The 22,755-nt window shown below is 43.3% G+C and overlaps 1 protein-coding gene across 1 annotated transcript in view; it reads left to right on the forward strand.

Moving 5' to 3' along the window:
- The window catches only part of LOC311059872 (protocadherin-15-like), a 240,989-nt gene that overhangs the window by 209,704 nt on the left and 8,530 nt on the right, over window positions 1-22,755 (forward strand). The window contains exons 32-37 of the mRNA XM_084077970.1: window positions 28-116; window positions 1,706-1,882; window positions 3,056-3,274; window positions 6,481-6,591; window positions 20,913-20,934; window positions 22,587-22,625. Of these exons, the coding sequence (XP_083934096.1) occupies window positions 28-116; window positions 1,706-1,882; window positions 3,056-3,274; window positions 6,481-6,591; window positions 20,913-20,934; window positions 22,587-22,625 (657 nt within the window). The remainder of the gene's footprint in view (window positions 1-27; window positions 117-1,705; window positions 1,883-3,055; window positions 3,275-6,480; window positions 6,592-20,912; window positions 20,935-22,586; window positions 22,626-22,755) is intronic.

A 22,755-nucleotide genomic window follows, 5' to 3' on the forward strand; every position in this document is an offset into this window, starting at 1 on the left:
GCATCTGAATTTGTCTTTCTTTTGTAGGTGTCAGTGGTGAACCAGCTGGACATGCAGGTGATCGTATCAAACGTCCCTCCCACTGTTGTAGATAAGAACAAGGACCAGCTGCTGAGGTAACACTTCTGATTGGCCATACTGTAGATCCACACACAACACAGCCCAATGTCTACAGGAACCGCTAACAGTACTGTTCTGCAATTCAAAGCACTTTTTTTTAAAGTCATATTGGAACCAGTAGCCAACCACTTACCTGGTCAGACACATGATTGCAACAACCTCAGTTCCATTCCAACTGGATACCAGTGTTGTTTTTAGCCCCACTAGAAGAATGATGATGTCCATCCATCTGTCCGTCCACCCAAACAACATCGAGATGCATGTTGTGGTTTGTTAAGATTATCTTAACATATCCTGACGCCTTCATGTGGACAAATGCTAACCGTTTGAGTGCCCCCATGACCTTTCCTATATCTCTATCCTCAGGCCAAAATGTAAACATTGCACACAAGATATCTCATAATCTCTTTGCACGATGAACCCTATAGCTCTTTGTGTCCTCATGGCCTCCTCATTGGGGCTGCTTGTAGGGCTTTTAGTCTGTTGTTTTTCTAGGAGATTAGTTTAACCACATGAATTCTGGCAACCCTATTTTGGGCAAACTGTCTATCTGAAACGTACAATAGGCAGGAAACACACAGAGAGAGTAGTGGAGTGACACGCAGCCAATGGTGCGGCTGGCCAGGAATCGGGACCGGCCATTAGGCATTAGAGGACATGTGGTACGCGCCCTAACCACTCAGCTATTGGTTCACCCAAATTTCTTTCAATTATTTTCTCAATTATTTCCAAATCTTTCAAGAGTTTCCCTTTAAAAAAATGTATAGTGAAAATAGCAGATATGACAACATAAGCTTGTAGATCTGCTTTTCATTCTATGACAAAGTATATAGGGCTTACAATAAGTGGTTAAGACATGTTTTTCAGACTCACCTAAGCTTACTCTAACAGTTTTTTACCTGTACCAGTTGACAAGCAGTCCGCCAGAGGCCTGTCAAGTTGCTGCTTTGATCCTTTTTGCCTCATGCGCTTATAGTGATGGTTTAGACCACTTTCCAATAGAAAACCTCTGTGTGCATTCACAGAGACACACACTCAACACGCACACACACACGCACGCTCACATATACACTCACAGTCACACTCAGTAAGACTGCCTGCTGTGAGCAGGTGTTTCTGGAGGACAGGAATCAACGTTGCACAGTGGGGTGTCTATCTGTCTGACTGCCAAGATGAAACATCTATGTATGTTAGCGCAAATGTAGTGTGTCAAAGCCTGATGCTGTGTGTGTGTGTGTGTGTGTGTGTGTGTGTGTGTGTGTGTGTGTGTGTGTGTGTGTGTGTGTGTGTGTGTGCGTGTGCGTGTGTATGCGTGTGGTGGCGGGGGGGCTTCACACATTCACACAGTATGTGTGTCATTGTCCATTCCATGTATTGTGAGTGATTGTATGCCTGTGAGTGTGTGCGTGCAGCATCCTGCTGTGGTTCAAATGGAGGTGCCATCCCATCTGTCAAGAGCTTTCTTTTTCAGAAGAATCTATTAAATCCTCTTTCACACTTTTAGTGCTCTCTCTCTCTCTCTCTCTCTCTCTCTCTCTCTCTCTTTCTCTCTCTCTCTCTCTCTCTCTATCTGTCTCTCTCGTAGCATATTGGAGCGCCATGTCCAGGACCAGATACCGGGGGCCGTGGTTGTGGTGGAGACCATTGGGCCCCATCGTCATGGTGAAGGTTTGGAACAGGAAGACTATTCCAAGTCGGAGCTGATGGTTTACGCCATTGATCCACTGACCAAAAGAGCTATATCAATAAAGGAGCTATACAAGTAAGCAGCCTAAGTTAATATTCTAAACCCTATGTACAGTACTCAGCTGACCGGGGTCCCCCAGGGCTCTATACTTGGTCCGCTCCTTTTTTCCCTCTACACTAAATTTCTATAAAATAGCCAATCAACATGTTGCAATGTGACGTGTTAATGTGTATCTTTCGGGGTTTGATGAATATGTGACCCAGCATATGAAAAAGTAGATGGGTTAGGCGTTGCACAAAAGAGATGTCAAACATATCATATCTGCTCAGATCTTGGTCAAACATGTGTTAAAAGCATGTGTTATATTTGTATCTGCTTATCTATAATCCACATGAATGCCAAACCTGAAATTGACATGATGCATGAATGTCAATGTATTTATCACAGATCATTTAAAATCCATCTTTCATATAATCAATCAGACAGTAACATATCAATATCAATCCCTCACTTTTACTGTCCAACTTAAAAGTAATTAACCACTAAATTGAGATTAAAACAATGTTAATTTTGAAACTAAAACTAAAACTTCTCATTTGAATCTGTGAAAACGTTCTTGAGGAAGTGAGGCGCCTGTTGGCTACCTTTTGATTTTTGAACATTAGAGATTTAAACGTTATATACTGTAGGGTTTAAGTGGTTCATGTAGCCGCAACAGTGTCTCTTCCCCTTGTCATACAGCCAGATACTAAGTATACTTTATAAGTACTTATGTATTTAAGAAATTGAAAATCCTTGTCAAAACTTTAAAGCTTGGTTCTGTTGAGTTCACAGAAACACATACCTCAACGATCCTCTACTTTCATATGAAATTATTTAAAAATAAAATGTAATCCATATCCTGCCTATGGTCAGATATGAGTGAAAACACAAGTGTTATATAAGGCTGCGTGTGTGTGTATCGGAAACATGACCCAGCTTGTGGAGGGTTTGTTTTGCTTCCATTCAGTCTGACAGGTTGGCTGACTAAAATGACTACCTGGTTAGAAATGAGCTGTCAGACCGCCCGACTCATTGGTTGACCTTCTTAAACACACACACACACACACACACACACACACACACACACACACACACACACACACACACACACACACACACACACACACTTACAGTTACGCATGGCTGTCAACCAAATTAATTCAAACACAAACAGGAAGTGGCAGTGCTGTGTTTACCTGTCCTCAGATTCCTTGACGGCAAACTCCTCGACATCAACAAGGAGCTCCAGCCTCACCTCCCCCCTGGGGGCCGCATCCTGGAGATCCGGACCCCCGACGTGGTAACGAGCGTGAAGAAATCCGCTCAGACCGTGGGCTACACGGAAGGAGCGCTGCTGGCCCTGGCAGTCATCATCATCGTCTGCTGTGTTCCTGCTATACTCATAGTCATCGTCACTTACAGACAGTAAGGCCTGGTCTCAAACACAGACATAGATGGGGGGAGAGAGAAATACAGACTGACTAATGACTGATCTATACTATTATTTTTACTTCCACGTGGGTGTTCAAGTAAAGCAAAAAAAGAAAAATCGACAGTGAACAACAGAACGTTATGTAGACAAGAGAGAACCTCTAAAGAACTATACAGGGACTGAACAGGTTCTTTGTTTGTACGATATTGGACGTGACAAAAATGTTCAGCGTAAGGTCATTCGGTGTGACAGGGTCAAGGACAGCCATCTAAGACCTGACCCATGCCATCGTAGGCTTCCACGAAGTTCTGGCAGTGTGAGGAATTGTGGGCCGTGTTAGTGCAGTGTGTGGCTGGTGTTATGACAATAGCCAAACGCAAGACTGTTGTATAACAGCAGCCAACACACAAATTAAGTGAAGGTCATTGTTTGTGTTAACAGAAACTTCTAGCTTTCCAAGAAAAATGAATACTGCAATTTTACAGGGTTTATGTGCTAAAGCACAGAATCAATGACTACCTGCTAGTCCATGTGTACTGTGTAGACAGTTCTGTGAAAAAAATGACTGGGGATATTACCAGCTCACTTTGGAGATTTGCAAGCCTGCAGTATGCGGTTCCCTTCTGACAAGCCAAGACCGGGTCAACATTGTCTTCCTTTCGTTTTTTTTTTGTTTTGTTTTCTGGAGGTAAAACATTGCCGTGGCATAAGTCGGCAAGCGTAGGTCGCAGTTTCTTAACACGGTATGACAGGTTGATGCAGTTCATTTCACATAGTCTGACAAGGTGGAATCGACCTTTATCACATGGCACGATGTGACATGTAATGAACGTTTAAGACAGGTGAAAACCGTGCAGTGTGTAAACACTATTTAACATGTAAGACCTAATCCCATCACTTCTCCTGTTGATTCAGTGTGACATCAGATCCCGCTGTGCCGACTCTTATTAGTTTGTTTAGAGCAGCACCATGAGAGCCCATTCATTTCAGCTGTCTACCAAACACAAATATACACAGGCGTACGTACGTGCATACACACGCTCACACACAACCACATTAGAAGAAGAGAAGAGAGAGAGACTCATCAGCCTGAGAGGAAGACAAATAACAATAGACTTTGAGAGGAGAGGAGATGGGGGGACAAGAGGGAGTGAGTGAATAGAATAAATAAACAAAGAAGCAAGGGAACAAGGGAGGAGGGAGAAGATGAGGTGAAGGAGAGGAGACACGTTCAGGATGGGAGGATAGTTAATGCAAGGGAAGATGATGAGGGGAGATAATTATCACTGACTCCACAGGCTCACAGCTGCATCCCGTGAATGATTATAGTGTAGACTAGAGCAACAGACACACTGATTTGGAATTACAATGAGCAAAGCAGCCTAAAAGTACAGTGCTGTGTTGGTGATGATTTATGGTCCATATGAATGATTAATGTCTCTCTCTCTCTCTCTCTCTCTCTCTCTCTCTCTCTCTCTCTCTCTCTCTCTCTCTCTCTCTCTCCCTCTCTCAACTGATGTGTTCGTCTCATCCCGTCGCCACCAGGTTCAAAGAGTGAGTACTGTTTTAATCTGTGAATTCGAAAACTTTAAAGTAGTCAGTGTTGCCTTTAACACTTTTCATTTGCCTCTCATTTGATTATCTTCCAAAAAAACGATGAATGAGTTCAGGTAGGACAATCAAATCTTAGACAAAATGTACAGAATAATTTGTTTGTATGCACAATGCGCACACACACACACGCAATTATTCAATCCCCATGAAAGTTGTCATGAATTTGTCTGAATTACAAATTATATAATTTCCCTATTATTGATCTTTTTAAAGAAAATGCATTTTGAATATTTCAGTATTTTACAGTACTGAAGCACTTTAACTCAAGGACAAATTTCCCTGATCAGCTTTCAGTGAGTAATATTTGACCAGGGGTCTCTATGCTTTGACTCAAGTCCTGGGATTTGCCCACCACAGTCAATGCCCCCAGTGTGTAAGTACCTCCAGACTGTGAATGTGGAGTGTTTAGACATCCATCCCAGTGAGCAGCACTGTTGGATCAATATTGAGGAAATGGAAGCTGCATCATACCACCCAGGCGCTGTCTGGGCTTGGCTGTCCATCACAGCTCAGTGTCCGAGCAATAGGCTCTGTGCATAACTGTAGTTCCCTTTTCCAGAAGGTGGTATAAACTACTGTTTCCCAAACAATGGGTCAGGACCCATTTTGGGGCGTGGACCCAATTTAATGTAAGTAAATATCCCTTTAGTTGATTTAAAAAATGTGTTTCCAATTTCTTTCCATATTATTTCAAAATATTTTCTAAATTGAAAATCTATATATTTCTTTAAAAGACATTCCATGAAAATAAAATAAAACATAAAAGAAGAAGTTGTGAAAATAGCAGATCTACGAGCACACAATGTGTCACATAGCAACGTGTTGCAAGCTTGTAGATCTGCTATTTTCACTAGTTTGGGTCCCGGGAGACAAATTTGTTTATAGGGTCTTGATATTAAACTTTGGGAACCATTAGTATAAACATTTCCTGTTCCAGGTCAGTTTCTCATAGGTTCATTTGATTGTCTCAGCCAGCAGCCGAACAGGAAACACATATGAAGGTGTTGTGTGTTTCCAGTTCAAATTTGCTGCTGAGCCAATCAAATGAAGCTATGGGAAACTAACCCGGAACAGGAAATGATTATGCCACCTTCTGGAAAAGGGAACTACAGCCAAATCACTCCCTAACAAAGTGTGCAAAGCTGGTAGATATTTACCCGAAAATAATAGTTATTGCAGGAAAAGATGGCTCTACAACATACTATTATGTAAGTGTTGAATAAAGTACTCATCCAAAATGCAAGCAGCGTTTTTCAGTTTTTAATTTTCTTTAAAAGATCTGCTTATGAATATTTGAACTAATACTCTTAGAGCAAATTGGGTTTGCAATAATAAATACTGACTGGAAAATGATGTATTATTTGCAATCCAGACAAATCAGATCACTTTTAAGCGGGGATTGCATACTTTACTAGAGCAGGTAGGGATTTAAAATGCTTCAGCAGCAGTGGACTATATGTGCACATTGTAGCCTTTCTATTACAGGACAGTCCCCTTGCCCTCATCCTTGCCTCTTTACTGATAAAGTACTTGACTATTTAACCTCACATCCCATGTTCATCATGTCTTCATTGTCGATGTCCAGGCGACAGGAAGAGTGTGCCAAAACGGCCCGTATCCAAATGGCTCTTCCAACGGGCAAACCTGGAGGGGGCACCGCCAACAACCTCTACGAGGAGCTAGGGGACAACGCCATGTAAGTGGAACATGCATGTATTTTTGGTCAAAGCTTCAACTATCTTATGGAGCATACAGTACAGAAGCAAGATTTGTGAGGCTTGTGTTCAAGATAAATGTCACAGTGTGATGACTGCTGGGTTGGAGGTGGGAGGAAGAGACATCACAACTCCTTGATACAGCTTTATTTTAGGTTATACAGATAAAGTAATTTGCAACAGCACTGATAGATTTCTCTGCAAAGCGCTAAACAAACTGCTACTGAACAAGCAATCTAATTAAATTAACTTCATACACTATTTATACATTCCTTCTTAAATCGTGCAGACTTTCAGTGTGATGCCTGTAGCTTTGTGCAAAGCAAGATCTGCCCATTTAAAACCATCAGCTGTTTGAAGGCAGCTGCCAATTTCTCAACAAAATCAACTCGAAAATATTCTTCAGTCCAACTTTGTGGACTGATTCAGACTTTGGATAAGAGTTTTTGAAGTGTATCTGGATCTCACCGCTCCCTCGCCCACTGACCAGAGCCAGATTTAGACCGGCGGTTCTCAAAGTTGATTGTTCTCAGGATTCTTGAGGCTGTTCCAAATGGACCCAAGTCTGTAACTCTTGAGAGTTATGGGGGTCTTTGAAATTGAAAAAAAAAGTTTGAGAATCACTGGCTTAGACCAATCACTCAAAACAACTAGCATCACTCTTCAGAGACAGTGGCACATTATGTAAAGTGGACTGATGTTGGTATACTCTTTAACAATTCACGCTCTGATTCACACAACTCCACAAAAAACCTCAGCTCTGATCACTGATTGGCAAATTTGGCATCGAAAGCTGCGGATTAAAACCCTGTATTATTATTCCTATCCGCTCATTTTCCTGCTGCTGTTGTTACAAGTAATTCTACTTTGCTGCATGGAAAATATCCACCCAAGTCCCACATCAAAATATTGGTGCAGTTTTACGGTCAGTTCAAGTCCGTAGGTTCCCTAAAGGGACATTTGGCTTGCAGCCCGGCGGATAAAATAATACATAATCACAGCAAGCATGATACAATGTAGCAATATATAACACACATTAAACCCAGGTATAACAACAGTAGGCATGTGACTGGCTGCAGAAGTAGAGCCATGGAGTGGAGCTGGTGTGTCCTACAGTTAAACAAAGTTGCGACACGCAACTTGAATTTGAACTTGAATAATATTTGATTTAGCCTCAACTAAACAATCTTATGAAATCCTCCCTTCAAAGAGCTATGAGGTGCGGTTCAGAGTTTAGGTGAGATGGGGTTTGGAGACGTTAAAATAATTTGCCACATTATGGCATTTGAAGCTGGAATGGAATACCATTCCGAAGTACATTAGCGTTATCTTTTTTTATTATTTTATAATTTTGGGGCAGTTTTTGGTGTATAGCAGAGTGTAGAGATACTGTAAACTGAGAGAGAAGGAAGACATGCAAGACATGACGGGAGTCGGATTGAAACTCAGGTCCTCATGACTCACAGGGACTAGCAGTACGTTTTTATATTTTATTTCATTCTTTGTACTTTTTTATTTATACAGCTGAATCCCATTGAGATACAAGATCGCTTTCACGAGGGAGCCCTGTTCAGGGTAGCAGCAGTATAAAAGTTACAATTTACAAAACATTTACAAAATATTTACATAAAAAATATTTTAAAATAACCCCCCACAGTACTGCGTTTTAGAAGGAATGCACTAATGGTGTTGCTAGAGTAAATGGGCACGATTATGATGCTGTATATAATTTATCACAGAGCAAATTATGCTTTTCATCATATTTATCGTTATCTTTATCTTTTCTATTTTCATGCACATCAAATTTGTCTGCCATAATTGACAACACTGTTTTGCTCATCTTACAGTACATTGCATAAAATAATTGTTATTTTGGACTTAAGCCATATTGTGTACCAGTTACCTCTTGTCTTTCTCTGTGTATTCGAGCAGATGTTCTGTTTGACATAGCCATATGCCTATTTCCAATGGTTTGATTGGTATGCCTTGGTTCAACAAGAGTTTAATAGTAAATCTAAGCGGGAACTCATTTCTGAAACTGTTAACATACACACTTTAAACGAAGCACATTTCAGGTTAGTTATAGTCCTTCAGCAGCACACCAAGCAGTGGAATGGAACTCTTATCAGCGTTGCACGCATCACTGATTTCCCGTCCACCGCCGATATGCTTCCCACTCCATTAACACGACAATTCATATGTAAAATGGTAGGAACTGTCTGCTAATGATTGAATGGGATGTGCAGGTATGCGTATGTGTGGTTGTGACCCTTTAGCCAGCCAGAACAATCCTGTGAAGAATGGGTGTGGAAATGAACTTGGATATGAGATGATTAAAATAAATGCAGCTACTAATTTATAAAGAATGCCCTGGGCCATAATTAATTCCATTGATAAGCTGCTGAGCGCTTTGATAATTACACTCGGTAGGGTTACCGTCTGTGTGTGTGCGCCCGCACATACATACAACTGAATTGATTAAATTTAAACTGCTGACATGGCTGAGTTTAGAAAGGGATTTCTTATGACCTTTGGGTGCTCTCTTGGGCTTTAACTTAGATTCATTAGTAAATCAATTAGCTGAGATCAAGGCTGTGTTGATTTACAAACATGTCAAAATGTGTCTCATGGGTGTTTTTACGTGTACATATAGCCAACACTATAACATCAGCCAGCCAGATACAGTGTATTGAACATTTTCAACTAGGGCTGTAGCTATCTATTGTTATCTTTGTGATTATTCTATCAATTAGCTTTTCCATTAATCAAATAATCGAGAAGCACATAATGTATTTTTATATCAACGAATCGACACCGAAAAAAATCCAATAATTTTTTTATAGAATAACGTATGATTAACCACTTAATCATCACGATACGACGTGTTGTGAACGCTATTTTTAAAATGTAAGTCAAAGCAAAAGGAACTACCCAAAACAAGTTTTTTTGTCTGTGGTTCATGGGAATATATCAAATTATTTCAGTTGTTGAATGCACTGTGATGGATGTCAGATGACAAAACACAGGATAAGATGTCAATATCCTTTGTGCAAGCACTTACAAGAAAGTTGTCTTTATAGCTGGTAGAGACAAGGGAGCCTGGGTTAGGTTGTCATACTTGGGACCCATCATCAGTAGAGGACCCTTTGATCATTAGTTTTTTCAGCCTTTCAAAACTATACACCTCCAAGGCCAGCTACAGTGTGATCAAAACTGAGCTTGTTGCCTGGTTGTTGAGAGTGGCAGACATCTCATTAGACTATGCATGGCAGGGGCATCCTCGTATACCTCTGGAGGGCTCAACAGTGAATTCTGGCAGCCCAGAAACACCCCCCTCGGTGTTATCCTGGCCTGCTACTTTGGGGCCCAGCAGGAGTCTTGCCTCTTCATCCACAGCCACCGGCTGCTTCTCTCTGCTGTCTCTGATGCAGCCTTAATGGCCAAACTCTGGCTCTGGCCTCTGCTGTCTCCAAGCAGTCTGGTAGTTAATGTTGCCACAAAACCTCTTCACCCCAACGCCACTGGCCGGACTTCAGTGTTCCAGCTGCGATGTTGTGCTACAGCAGCTAACTTCTATTAGAGTCTGTCTTGCAAGAATACTAAACTACCCTCGTTGCCTATTTAGCTTTGTTTTGTTTTTCAACTAACCTGTTATCTTTTCCCCCACACTTCTTCCTTTTCAAACTGATTGTAGCTATCTGTTAAGTTGTCATAAAGAGCAGGGTATCAAACAGCTACAAGACTGTGACAAATAAATAACCAGTAGATTATGAAAATGTGTCCAGTAAATAGAATATGGCGACTTGCCTGGGGATGTGATTCCCTACTGTCTGTGATCAGGGTGCATATCTCTACTCTTTATTTTGTATTTCAGAAAGTGTCAGTGTAGAGAGACAGGAAACCAAGGGCTCTCGTTTTTGGTTCACTCAATGTCCTGTGTCTGTGCAAGGTTTTACAAACAAATGCATGGCTTTTGAAATGATTGTACAACGAGGCAGATATCGCATACCATTCAGAGTTTGCATAGCAACTTCCTTGTTTGTACAGGCAGCCGGGGACTACTTTCTTGTAGGAATTATTGTTGTGGTGACATTGTGTTTTAATGTTTTCATTGGGATATATGATATGTTGCCATGTAACCATTTTATATAATCAATAAGCCTCCCGAGGATGTGCTTTACAGTGATTTTAGACTTAGGGGGTTTTAGGCACTCCGCTTCGGGTTCATTGCTTTAATACTTAGTAAAGTAAGTGTTCATTTAAGATTGTTTTGACACTGAGAGTTCGATTAACAGTGAGGATTTTACTGTGTATCCACATCCTTCTATAGACCTAATATAGACCAAATCGGGCCGGTTTGAATGTGTGCCACTGAATGGGAGTGGAACAGGGGCTTTGCTGAAAAAGAGTATGCGTCCTCGGTCAAATCCATTGATAAAGGTCGGAGAAATAGCAGTTGTTTCAGCAAAATTACACCACTGTGCCAACACTTTGTCGTTCCGATTTCACCCTCCCACTGCCTGTATTCCCGCTGACTAGGCGCTTTCTTTCCACAACTTTAAAGGTCATGACATAATACTCTGTCATTGTTTTCATCACTCTTTTTTTCCCTGTTCTCATCTGGGCTCCTCCATTCTTCTATCCATTCCTCCAGCTCTTCCTCCATGACTGACAGACTACAGTGAGTAGACGTTGTTCACAGTAGTGTCAGATCTGTGGACTGGTTAGATGACTCCAGCTTTGTGTTTGTGTCTGTGTATGTTGGTGGCTAATATTCATTTATGTATGGTGTTAGCTCTCTTAAATGGGACTGGTTTTGTGGATCACAGTTGTTGATGTGAACCAATAGGTACACTGGTCCTATGTTAATTTAACTGTACGTGTGAGTGTAACATTTTGACACTCTCGGAGTTACTTGCTACAGTAGTTTGTTCTTAGTTTTTTGTTGTTGTTGTTTTTTGGCAATCCATCTCTTTCCCCTCTTCGGCCCACAGCAAAATCAGAGTGCACCCGTAGCTCCTTTTCAGATTCTTCATCATTTGACCCTTATTCCTTTTCTCAGTCCTATCGTCAAGTTTCTTTCATTTTCATTTCCATGTACCAACCAACCCCTCCTCTTCTTTTGTTTTATCTCCCTTTTATACTCTCATTCTTTATGTATGGTAATGTTAGTCACCCCTCTCTTCCTTCCGAATAATTGTATCATCGTCTAGTGTCAATAAGTGAAAGGCCTTGTTTTATCCCTCTTTTTAATCTAATTCGTTTCTCTTTGCTTTTGTAATTTCATTCCCATTGCTCCTGCATGTTTTTTTCATTATCTCTGTTTCTTCTTCTTATACCTGCCTTCATTTCCTTTTTTTCCTCCACCTTTTCATTTCACACCCTCCACCTGCGTCCCAGCTGCTCAAAGCGTGGTGGCGGTGGCCGCGGCAGCTTGGACGAAGGTGACCGCCAACGTCTGATCTCAGACTTCGCCACTCGGGCCATCGCCGCCCACCAGCAGTGCACTGCCAACGGAGGCGTGCTCAACAACCTGCCCAAGTCCGAGTCCAACATCACGTTCCTCTCTGACGAAAACCCCCTCACCACGAAGAATCCCATCTACCACGAGGACGGCACACTGAGCAGTCCAGAGACCCTCGGAAGAACCCAGAGGAGGAAGAGTTCGCCCCCAACCAGGAAGGGCCTTCGGGGGGCCTGGTTGAGGCTCAGCTCCTCCGGAGGCGACACAGGGTTCGGCGGGTACACCGGCAGCGACAGCGGCTGGGGTTCGGGGGTGGGACACAGCTGGACTCTCCCGTCGAGATTACATCGCAGGGAGATGTACAACACCTTGAGGCGCCAAGTGGTCATGGACCCCGTGCAGTGGGAGCTGGAGCTGCTGAAGGCAGACCTCGGAGACAGCAAGGATGCGGGACTGGACTCAGGGTTCGACCACAGACTGGATTCGGACCTGGGGAGCCAGAGCCTAGAGCCCAAGTTGTCGGTTAAAGAGCAAGCGAAGCAGTTTGAGCAGCAGACGGTGCAGGAGATGATGCAGAGGCAAAGCCGAGGCTCCCGGGTGTCTCTCTCTCCTGACTATCTCCTCTCCGTGTTCCCCGAGTCCCCCCCGCATCACAGCTGCAGTCCGATGCAGCAGCTAACGACTGTGCCCCTTAGGGAGGGTCCCCCGAGTATCATCATTACCCAGAGTGACGGAGGGACCCCACCACCGAGTCACAGGCCCACTCCCCCTGTGCTGCGGCGGTTCGGGGCAAATTTAACTGGGGGTTGGATCGCCGAGGAGAGATTAGGGGTTCATTTAGAGGCCATCCCCGATCCCCCATCAACTCCACCACCTCCTCCACCAACATCTTCCCCTCCCCCGCCCCCTCGCGCCTGCTCACCACCCCCTCATCCGTCCCCTCCCCCTCCCAGGTCCCCTCGCGCCTCCTCCCTGACCCAACCTCCTCATCTGTTTCCCCCCCTTCCCTCTCCTCGTTCGTTGCCCCTCCATCCCTGGCCCCCTCGTGCCTCCTCACCGCCTCCTCGCGCCTCCTCCCCACCTCCTCATCCGTCGTCGTCCCCTCCCCGCCCCCCTCGCACCTCCTCCCCGACCCCACCTCCTCATGCGTCGTCCCCCCATCCCCCTCCTCGTTCGTCGTCCCCCCATCCCTGGCCTCCTCGCACCTCCTCCTCCCCACCCCCTCATCAGTCGCCCCCCCCACCTCCCCAGCCCCCTCACGTGTCGTCGTCCTCCCCACCACCTCCTCACCCGTCGTCCTCCCCTCCCCCTCCTCCCCGTGCCCCCTGTCCACCTCCTCATCCGCCGCCATTCCCTCCCCCTCCTCCCAAACCGTCCCACTCCAACGACATGGAGACCCCGTCTCCTGCCACATCCCGACCCCCTTCTCCCCCGCCGGTTCCTCCACCTCCGCCTCCTCCCCCGCTGCCTCCACCTTTGTCCCCCTCACTCCGGCGCCCCTCCACCTTCGTCCTGCCCTCGCTGGCGGAGGCGCAGCCGCTGCGGCCCGTCTCCCTCCGCCCGCCGCCTCCGCCTCTCCCGGTGGAGCCAGAGCCTCCCCGCAAGGAGCTGAAAGGCATCCTGAAGAACATCCAGAACATCGCCGAGATCGAGAAGTCGGTAGCCAACATGTTCAGCCAGATCGACCAGAAACAGATGGTCAGGAAGGTCGTCAAGAGCCAGACCTCCGTGGAGTCCACGAATTCCCTCGATGACCCGGCGGAACGAAGCGAAGCGGGGAAAGATGAAGGCGCGGTAGGGGAAGGGGCAAAGGATGCTGCCCCTCCTCCACCGCCTCCACCTCCTCCACCTCCTCCTCCCCCTCCTCATCTGATTCAGCGCCACCCGAATATGAACTCCGTTGTGGAAGAGTTGGAGCAGCGATTCCCCTCCCAGTCGACAGTAATGTAGGGCCTCCATCTCCCTCTGACGGCACTTCCGTTCCGTTGATGTGAAAAGTGCATACAGTATGCACTGTGTGTGTGGAGCAACTGCTGAATGTTGTTAGCATGCGCTACTGATGAGCTGTCAAGGGGACAGTGGTTCAAAACAGCTCTGTGGGATTCTAGAGTGATTTCACGGTATGATGAAACTCATAGTTCAGGATTCCCTTGTCAGTGAATGGTATTCACAGTTTCTCTTTCTGACGTTACCGGGGCGGGGGTAGAAGAGAGTTGGAAAGAACTTTCCCTCTCTGCTGCGGTATTAATACAGTATGTCCACTTTCTTCTTTGAGGATGAGACAAGAGGGGATATATGTGTCTTCATTAAGACCAGGAAAGCCTATTCGTTGTTATACCTTTAAAACCGGGAAAGCATCTGTGTTGTTTTAGATGTTGCTATGTATATAGCAAGCAACAGGATTTTTTTAATTAAAAATAGAAGATTATCTTAAAACTTAGGTTAGGATTTAGTGTTTTTAAAGGTCTAAATGGGTTAAACTAAGGAAAGTTTAAGATAGTCATAATAAAGTATAAAGTTTATTATTATGAACTAAGTTAGAGATATTTATTGGTGTAGGGGGAGTAAGAGAGCATGGCCACATCCATAATGGGTTTGCTTCCTTTTAATTCTCTAGCCAAAAGAGAACACTTACGCACAAATCACCAAAAGGTGGAGTGTAGCAATCACAAAGTACGCAGGGACAGTGTAGGCTACCTCAATTGCACCAGGGTGAATACACAATGCCAACGTTTTGGCCGAGGCGGCCTTCATCAGGGCAAGTGGAATAAGTAGATAAAAGAGGACGTTTGTCAGGTGAATTCTAGTCTCAAATACTGCTTTTGTTCACCCTGGCCCTGGTATGTTCAACATGACCCCACACACAAAAAAAAAACAGTTGAGAAAAGGGTCTCAACTGGTTTATACTGTGAATTCAGGTGTAGAAAGATAGAGAACCGTTGAAGTGGCCCTTAACTCAAACTCTGCTACAGGCTGCCTGAAATTAGGGACTCCACATTGAAAGTGGTTGAAACACAATGTCTGGACTCTTTATGTTAATCCTTACACTGTACATCATGGCTCTATGATGTACAGCACACTGTGTATGAGGGTGAGAAGAAGCAGGAAGGAGGCTGCTACCCTTTCTGCTGATCCAGTACACATCTACTATCGGCTCAAATTTAGGCTATTTTCACACTGAGATGTTCTAAGATGTCACAAAAGTAATTGTTGGGTTGTAGTTCGGTCGTTTCTGCATGTTGTATTTCTGCTGCCACAGCGACATTCATTCCCTCACTTTTAGTTTTTTTACAAAGACTGCCCAAATTGTCATCAGTGACCACAGATATAGTAGATGTACCCAATTATGTATCTAAAATACTGCTTGAATTTGTCTGCATCTTGAGTTAATGAAACCATTGATAAAAGGTTTCTCACTTTCTATTATTGTATTTATTTTAGTTTTAATCAAACATCTGCATAGAAGGCATATACTTTATAATATACAGTTCAAAATGTTTGCACCTCAACCCACTTCACCTGTGACATTTACCGTAGGTACGTTTACAATTTCTGCTTTGTTCTCACTTCAGTCAGTTTCTTATACTGTAAGTAGTGGATTCTCACATTTCTGTCGTTCTCTGTCGTCTATTAATGTTTCATTTCTTAGTTGTTTGTTCTCGCCTCTGTTCCTTCTTTTCTTCGTTGATATTTTCTTCTTAGTTAATTTTGATATTTTTCCTTTCATATAATACTTTTGAACTATGAACAGTTATGGACTTTCAAAACTGTTTGTTTACTGTATTTTCATTTAATTTATTTCACCAACTGTTGTATTTTATGTTTGTTTTTCAAAGTTAGCTCCTGTATGTTTGTTTATCCCCAGAGGCCCACAATTGTTACTTAATTCTAAGAGTGTAAAATTTGTACACATTCAGAGTTACATGAACTCTCTGGATTTTAACATATACATAGTGGTATTTTTCTAGGTTCTTTCAGCTGAAGTGTTGTGGATTATCTGGGGAAAGAAAAAAATGCTTTATTGCCACTTTTATACAGTGTCTCATTAAAACCCTGGTGCCGGTCCATTGGGAAGTGAATGAAACTGCAGTTAGACGAGGTCTTCTAGAGAACTAGTTGGACCAAAAAAAGTCCTATGTTTCCCTAATAAAGTAAGTTGTGGTAAGAAATATCAGTATTAAAGGGCCTTTTCTTATCTGACATTCTGTAGGAATCATAGTTGTCAGTAATGCTAAAAGTTTGAAATATGAAAAGGTTTGACAATGTTTGCCTATAATGACTGGCACAAAATATGGAGGCCATGTGGAAAGTGGTTAATTGATGCTCTCTTAAGTACATTCAGCCTGGGTTAAACTGTAGGACCGGATCAGAATATCCGGGGTAGAACTGGAAAGTTACATAGTGCAGCTTTAACATAAAATAACTACACGGATGTACAATGAGACAAAAAAGCAATGTGCTAATCAATCATCATAGATGTAATTTTCTACAACCAAAGCACCTACTGGGTGACACTGATGGCCTTGTGTCTTGAGTAAATGGAACAAATTGACACCACACTCATGCATATATACACACACACATATCCACACACATGTACACACACACACACACACACACACACACACACACACACACACACACACACACACACACACACACACACACACACACACTCTGATAGTTTTTTATCTGCGGTGGAATTGATCCTGCTGTGATGTTAGCAATAGCAGACATGGCTTTGGGGTGAGAGTGAGCCAGAAAGCACATCAAATTGATCAAATGCGGATGTTATGAGGATTTCCATGGTATACGTGTACACACACACACACACACACACAGACACACACGCACGCACACACACGTAAACGTACACACAAACACAATCAAATGGTCATATCAGTGGCAGAGCGTATCATAACCCATAACCCAAAATGAAATGCCTTCTGGCTGTGATATTATGAAAGGCCTTAATAATACCGCTAATGTGCAAGTACTGCACGTGTGCACACACACACACACACACACACACACACACACACACACACACACACACACACACAACATGCAAGCAAAGGCGCGCACATGCCTTTGAGGCTGCACACATAAACAGGCTGTTTCAGGTCACTGGCTAAGAAATGTTCTATTAAGATTATTTGTCAACCTCACTGGTTGCATATTGCATCTCTCTCTCTCTCTCTCTTTCATTCTCTCTTTCATTCTCTCTTTCATTCTCTTTTATTCTCTCTCTCTCTCTCTAACCATCTCTCTATCACATGCACACAGTGCATGTGTTAGACTTTCTATTGGTCTCATTTCCTCTTCCTTCCTCCTGGGCTCTGGCAGTTCAACAGGCACCTTGTTCTGGAGGGCAGAGAAATAGGAGAGCAACACGGTTCTGTAGATGAAAATGCAGCGGACTGAATTTGAAATGGAGCTGTAGATGAATAGAGAGTAGGAGGAGAGATGACTGGGAAAACACAGACCATCGCAGACCATCCTATGGGGGGCATTGTAAATCGTCTGTGTCGGGTGGAGACATCTTTATGTTCAAAACTGTTACTTTATAGCAAAAGCTATCGACTAGCTAGCTCAAAACGCGTTTCTTCGCGCCGTGTTTTGAGCTTCTAAATCTATAGTATGATCAAGTAGGGCATTCATTTACGGAAAAACACAAAAAGTTAAAATACGGAGATGAGAGGTTTCTGCCCGAGAGCGACAAAATAACGTCAAGTGCCCCCATAAAGTCACTTTGCTTCATTTTAGGAAGTCATAGTCCAAACTCACCACTTAGCAGTCTGGTGCTGGTAAGACAGTTCATAAAGGACCAAATGGACTACAAACACTCCACTTTACGTCACCATGCCCCCAAACCAACCCTTGATCCCGGCTTAGCTTTAGAAAAGACAACGATTATTGAACCTGAAACATCAACACCAAAAGCCACTGACGAGAATTGAGTTTGGAAATAGAGTCAACCATCCAAACCACAAAGAAGCAAAACGAAACCGCTGTCTACTAGGTTCAGTGAGAGAGCAAAGAGAAGGAGACGGACAGAAAGAAGGAGAGAGGGAGAGAGAAGGACAAGGGAGATGAAGTGAGTGAACAAGACAAGGGGCCAGGAAAGGTGAGTAGAGTCAAAGAGCAGGGAGATGAAGGGAGTGAGAGACAAGTAGAGAGACTAGGGGGACGACACAGTAAAAGAGGGTATATGTCACAGTTTTATTAGAGGGAGTCCATCCTCTACGGAGGAGCTAATAATATAACCGTCTCGCACGCACGCACGCGCACACACACACGAGCACATCAAATTACACACTGCTAGACAGGAAGAGGGGATAGAGTGACAGACTGACAGTGAATCATGTCGTGTGTGTGTGTGTGTGTGTGTGTGTGTGTGTGTGTGTGTGTGTGTGTGTGTGTGTGTGTGTGTGTGTGTGTGTGTGTGTGTGTGTGTGTGTGTGTGTGTGTGTGTGTGTGTGTGTGTGTGTGTGTGTGTGTGTGTGTGTGTGTGTGTGTGTGTGTGTGTGTGTTCGTTCGTCTAGAGAAAAGCTAATAATATGGCTTGTCTGTCAGAGCAACAAGGACACAGAGATAGTGATATTCACACAGTAATAGACACACAAACTGCCCCGCACCCAGACATTTAGAGATCTCCGCCTACTGATAGTCTGGGGACGTCTAAATGCAAGGTAGTTGTTAGAACAGAGATGAGAATGGCCACTAACCTACGCCCTCTGCTTTGAAAACCAATCATATCACTGCGCTGATATGAAGGCTCTCTCTAAAGACTTTGGACTTCACTGACTTTTTAACACACTTTGTGTGTATATACACAGCCTCTGGCTGCTAGCCTGGCTCCACCCCCTGAATCCTTTGCTTCGCATTCAGGGTCTGGTGACGCTGTCGAAGGCGGGTGTTTCTCGGTTGAAAATCTGTACGACAAATCGGGATCAGGATAATCCGGTATGAACCAATCGCGTTGGTTCATAGTGGAGTCCCACTTTGGCCACGCCCCCATCTCAGAAATCGGGCTTTCAGACTGAATAATGGAGTGAAACAAAATGAAAATTCAGGCTGAGTGTCAGGCTATCTGGCTGCTGCCCCCCTTTTGTAAAATGGCCTCTTGAAAAAAATATGAAAATAGCACAAATAACTGGCTAATTTAGTTATTTTTGAAACTTTTGACAATAATGACATGGTGACATGCCCATAGGTGGCTGAAAGTGGTTAAAAAGGCACAATAATCTTAGGAATTGAATTTCAGTACACACACACTCACACACACACAAATTTGTATAATTATTGTATTCATTCTTTTACCAGGGGGCCACCTGGTGGCCGCCACTTTCGAAAATAAAATAATCATTCATTCCCCCGTCTGTCCTCCTCACCACCTGGTGATCCATGCATCCATTTTCCTTCCTTCTATCACTTCATCCGTCTAGCCACTCAACCATCCTTCCATAGCACGCTCTCTTCATTCATCCATCCATCATACATACATCTTCCCCTCCATCTCTTCTCTCATTCATCACTCCGTCTATCCATTTTTAGGTCCATTCATCCTTGGCTTCATGTTAGTGGATTGTGTTGCTCATTTGAAGCCTGCGTCCTAATCAAAGAATCTCACTCGTGCATGTTTCTGGATCTGTCTCATAGTCTCATATTTTAATTACCTAATTTAATGAGATGCTCAAATGGTGTGACGTACGTGTGTGTGTGTGTGTGTGTGTGTGTGTGTGTGTGCGTGTGCGTGTGTGTAATGAATTTAAAAAAAAGAGAGAGAAGGGGGAAATATGAAGCGTCCTCTGAAAGTCACCATTTATTGTTCAGTGATACATCTTCATTTGGTCGACTCATTACCTTGGTTTCACACAACAATACGTTGCGCACATCAACACAGGGCATTTTCCCTGTTTTCTTGTTTTTTACAGTTTACAATTATAATTCACAATTTAGGCATTTAGCAGACGCTCTTATCCAGAGTGATTCACAAGTGTGTGATCATAGTTTTTCTTCTTTCTGTTTATGATTTTTCTAAACTGGAAACCAGACGAAGTCTGCCAGAGCGAAATCATTAGCTAGTCTAGTAGCCATGCCAGGCTATGATTTTTCTGTCCTGCCTGAGGTTACCTTGATTTCCGTGTTCTTTCCTTTATTGGTGAATGTAAATGTTTATCTCCCCTCGTTTCTAAAACATAAAATCACACAAGTCGTTGGTGTTGGGCAGAAACCTTGTATCTCCATATTTCAACCTCCTATGTTTTTTTCTGTAAATTAATGCCCTATTCATCGTACAAGAGTGTGGCACAAAAGTAAGGAAAATAGCCGATCTACAAGCCCACAACGCACTGAGGTGCGACGCGTTGTGAACTTATGGATATTAGAAAAAGCAGCTATTTTCACAGTTTTAATTGTTTATTACAATTATGATAAAAAAAACGAACGATTTTGGACAAACAAAACAAGTGCGACGAATTGCACTTCATGCACACTCTCGTGCTCACCCCACCTCACCTTTGGCGGGATAGAAGGTAGGGTGCGGGGCAGGTGCTGGTGTGTGTTGCTCTGCCTTCTTAAGGACTAAATGTTACAGATAGCTGCTTCCATTTGGCTTTTGATTTAGAAGTCCAATGTCCTGTGCAGTAAGTAAACACACATAACAGTGAGTGAATTGCTGATATGCATCAAACACTTCTACCGTACATCACGGAGATTGGTTTCTATGACGGCTTCCTTGGCAATGTTGTTCACTGCTCGTTCTCTCTCTCTCTCTCTCTCTCTCTCTCTCTCTCTCTCTCTCTCTCTCTCTCTCTCTCCCTCCCTCCCTCCCAGGCGTGGGTATGGGCAGCATGAGGTAAGACTCCCCCTTTGATTGGACTGTGCCTTTGCATGTGTTTTCTACATTTCTTTTCATTTACACTTGTCTTGTTGATCTTCTGTTCTTGTTTTCTGTACTAACATATCCCAGCTTCCTCCTCAGGGCATGGGGTTGACACATTCTATACACTCTATTCTTCATTCAGTTGGAAATCGTGAAGGATCATGTACAGTAGCACAGAGGTTCTCAACCTGTGGGCTGTGTCATCTAACACACAAAACAATACTGAAGTTTTGATAAAATGCTTTGAGTTAACCTTTCAGTAATTCAACCGAAAGCGAAACACTAAGATTTTAATCATAATATAACATAACAAATGAATATATTAACAAAAAGCAATCATGATGTTTTTTCTTTCAAAACCTTGAAAATGTAGTTTTCATTGTGATACCGATAAATAGTACTTTAAATTCCATTGATCACAATCGATCGTTTATGTATAACATGCTCTGAAAATGCTCTGGAAATACACGCAGCCCACCCATCTATCTGACCACTTAACACATTGACTGCCAGAGTTTATTCCAAATTTACCCCCTTGGCTGCCAGCGATTTGCGTGTTTTTTTGTTTTCTCTATTTTCTGCATTTAAATGCATTTAAGTTTCTCAGGCCATGGTTTTGAACACATACGACGATCGACCAGCAGAGCGCAGCAAAATGACACCCTCGATGACTCGCTGACTCGCCCCCCCCCTCCCTCCAGGCTCAAACAGTCAAAACAACATGAACCGGATGTGATTGTCTTCGACAATCTCTGATCGGCTTGTGATACGATGTGATACACGACGACGATGCCTGATCGTCACCCGGACCAAAGAAAATAAAAGGGGAGCTTTCCCTTTGTATTTTATAGCGTGTCCAAAAAAGGGGTTTTCTCTATTCTGGACGAAAATGACCGGAGAAAAACGATGTGACCCGGAAACGAATTTTTTTTTTTACATCCGGCTTCGGGTGAGTGTGACGTAGGCGGAAAACGAAAGTGATGATGAAAAGTAAACAGACCCGCGCGATCACAGATGAAACCAATGAAAATACCTAATATCGAGATAACTCGATCTAGGCAGTCGAGCGCTGGATTACTATTATCGAGTTAACTCGATCTAGGCAGTCGATGTGTTAACACGGCAGCCGGAAGACTAGCTGCCGTGTTAAGTGGTCAGATGGGTCATCCAGAAAAGGTTGTGAACCACTGCAGTAGCATACTGTAGGGTTTGACATCATGAATGTACAGTAACATAGTGTATTGTAGAGTCACCCCATTGATAATGAACTGTGAGTCAAATCCCTGAAAACGTCTGAAAAGTCTCTTTCAAACACAGCTATATTATGTTCATTTTGAAACGAAAGCAAATGTATAAAAGAGGGCGAAAATATCAGATGTACATTAGTCAAAATGTATCAAATAAAATGCAGCTGGTTGTACAATTTGTTTTTGCTAGCACGTCAAGTTTGCCAATAACTCGCATCGACTTTATAACCATAGGCTTCACTGCCATCCAAGCGAATCATATTAAGAGAGGAAGGGCTCTTCAACTTGTTTGTCTTGTCTTGCTCAATATCCCATGATATTGATCTCTCTCTCTCTGTCTTTCATCATCTGTCATTCCCCCATTTGTCTCTCTGGTAGACACAGCAACTTCTCAGACCTTCTCTCCTCAGACCAGAGGTATTCTCTCTCTCTCTCTGTGTCTCTGTCTCTTTGATGTTTGCCTGAACACTTCTCTAGGCACTAGAGGGCTGTGTGCACTGTGTGAGCATGCATGTGTGTGTGTGAACTGTGAACACAGTATAATATG

This window comes from Gymnoscopelus microlampas (genome assembly GCF_963454915.1).
Source record: "Gymnoscopelus microlampas genome assembly, chromosome: 14".
Lineage (NCBI taxonomy): Eukaryota > Metazoa > Chordata > Actinopteri > Myctophiformes > Myctophidae > Gymnoscopelus > Gymnoscopelus microlampas.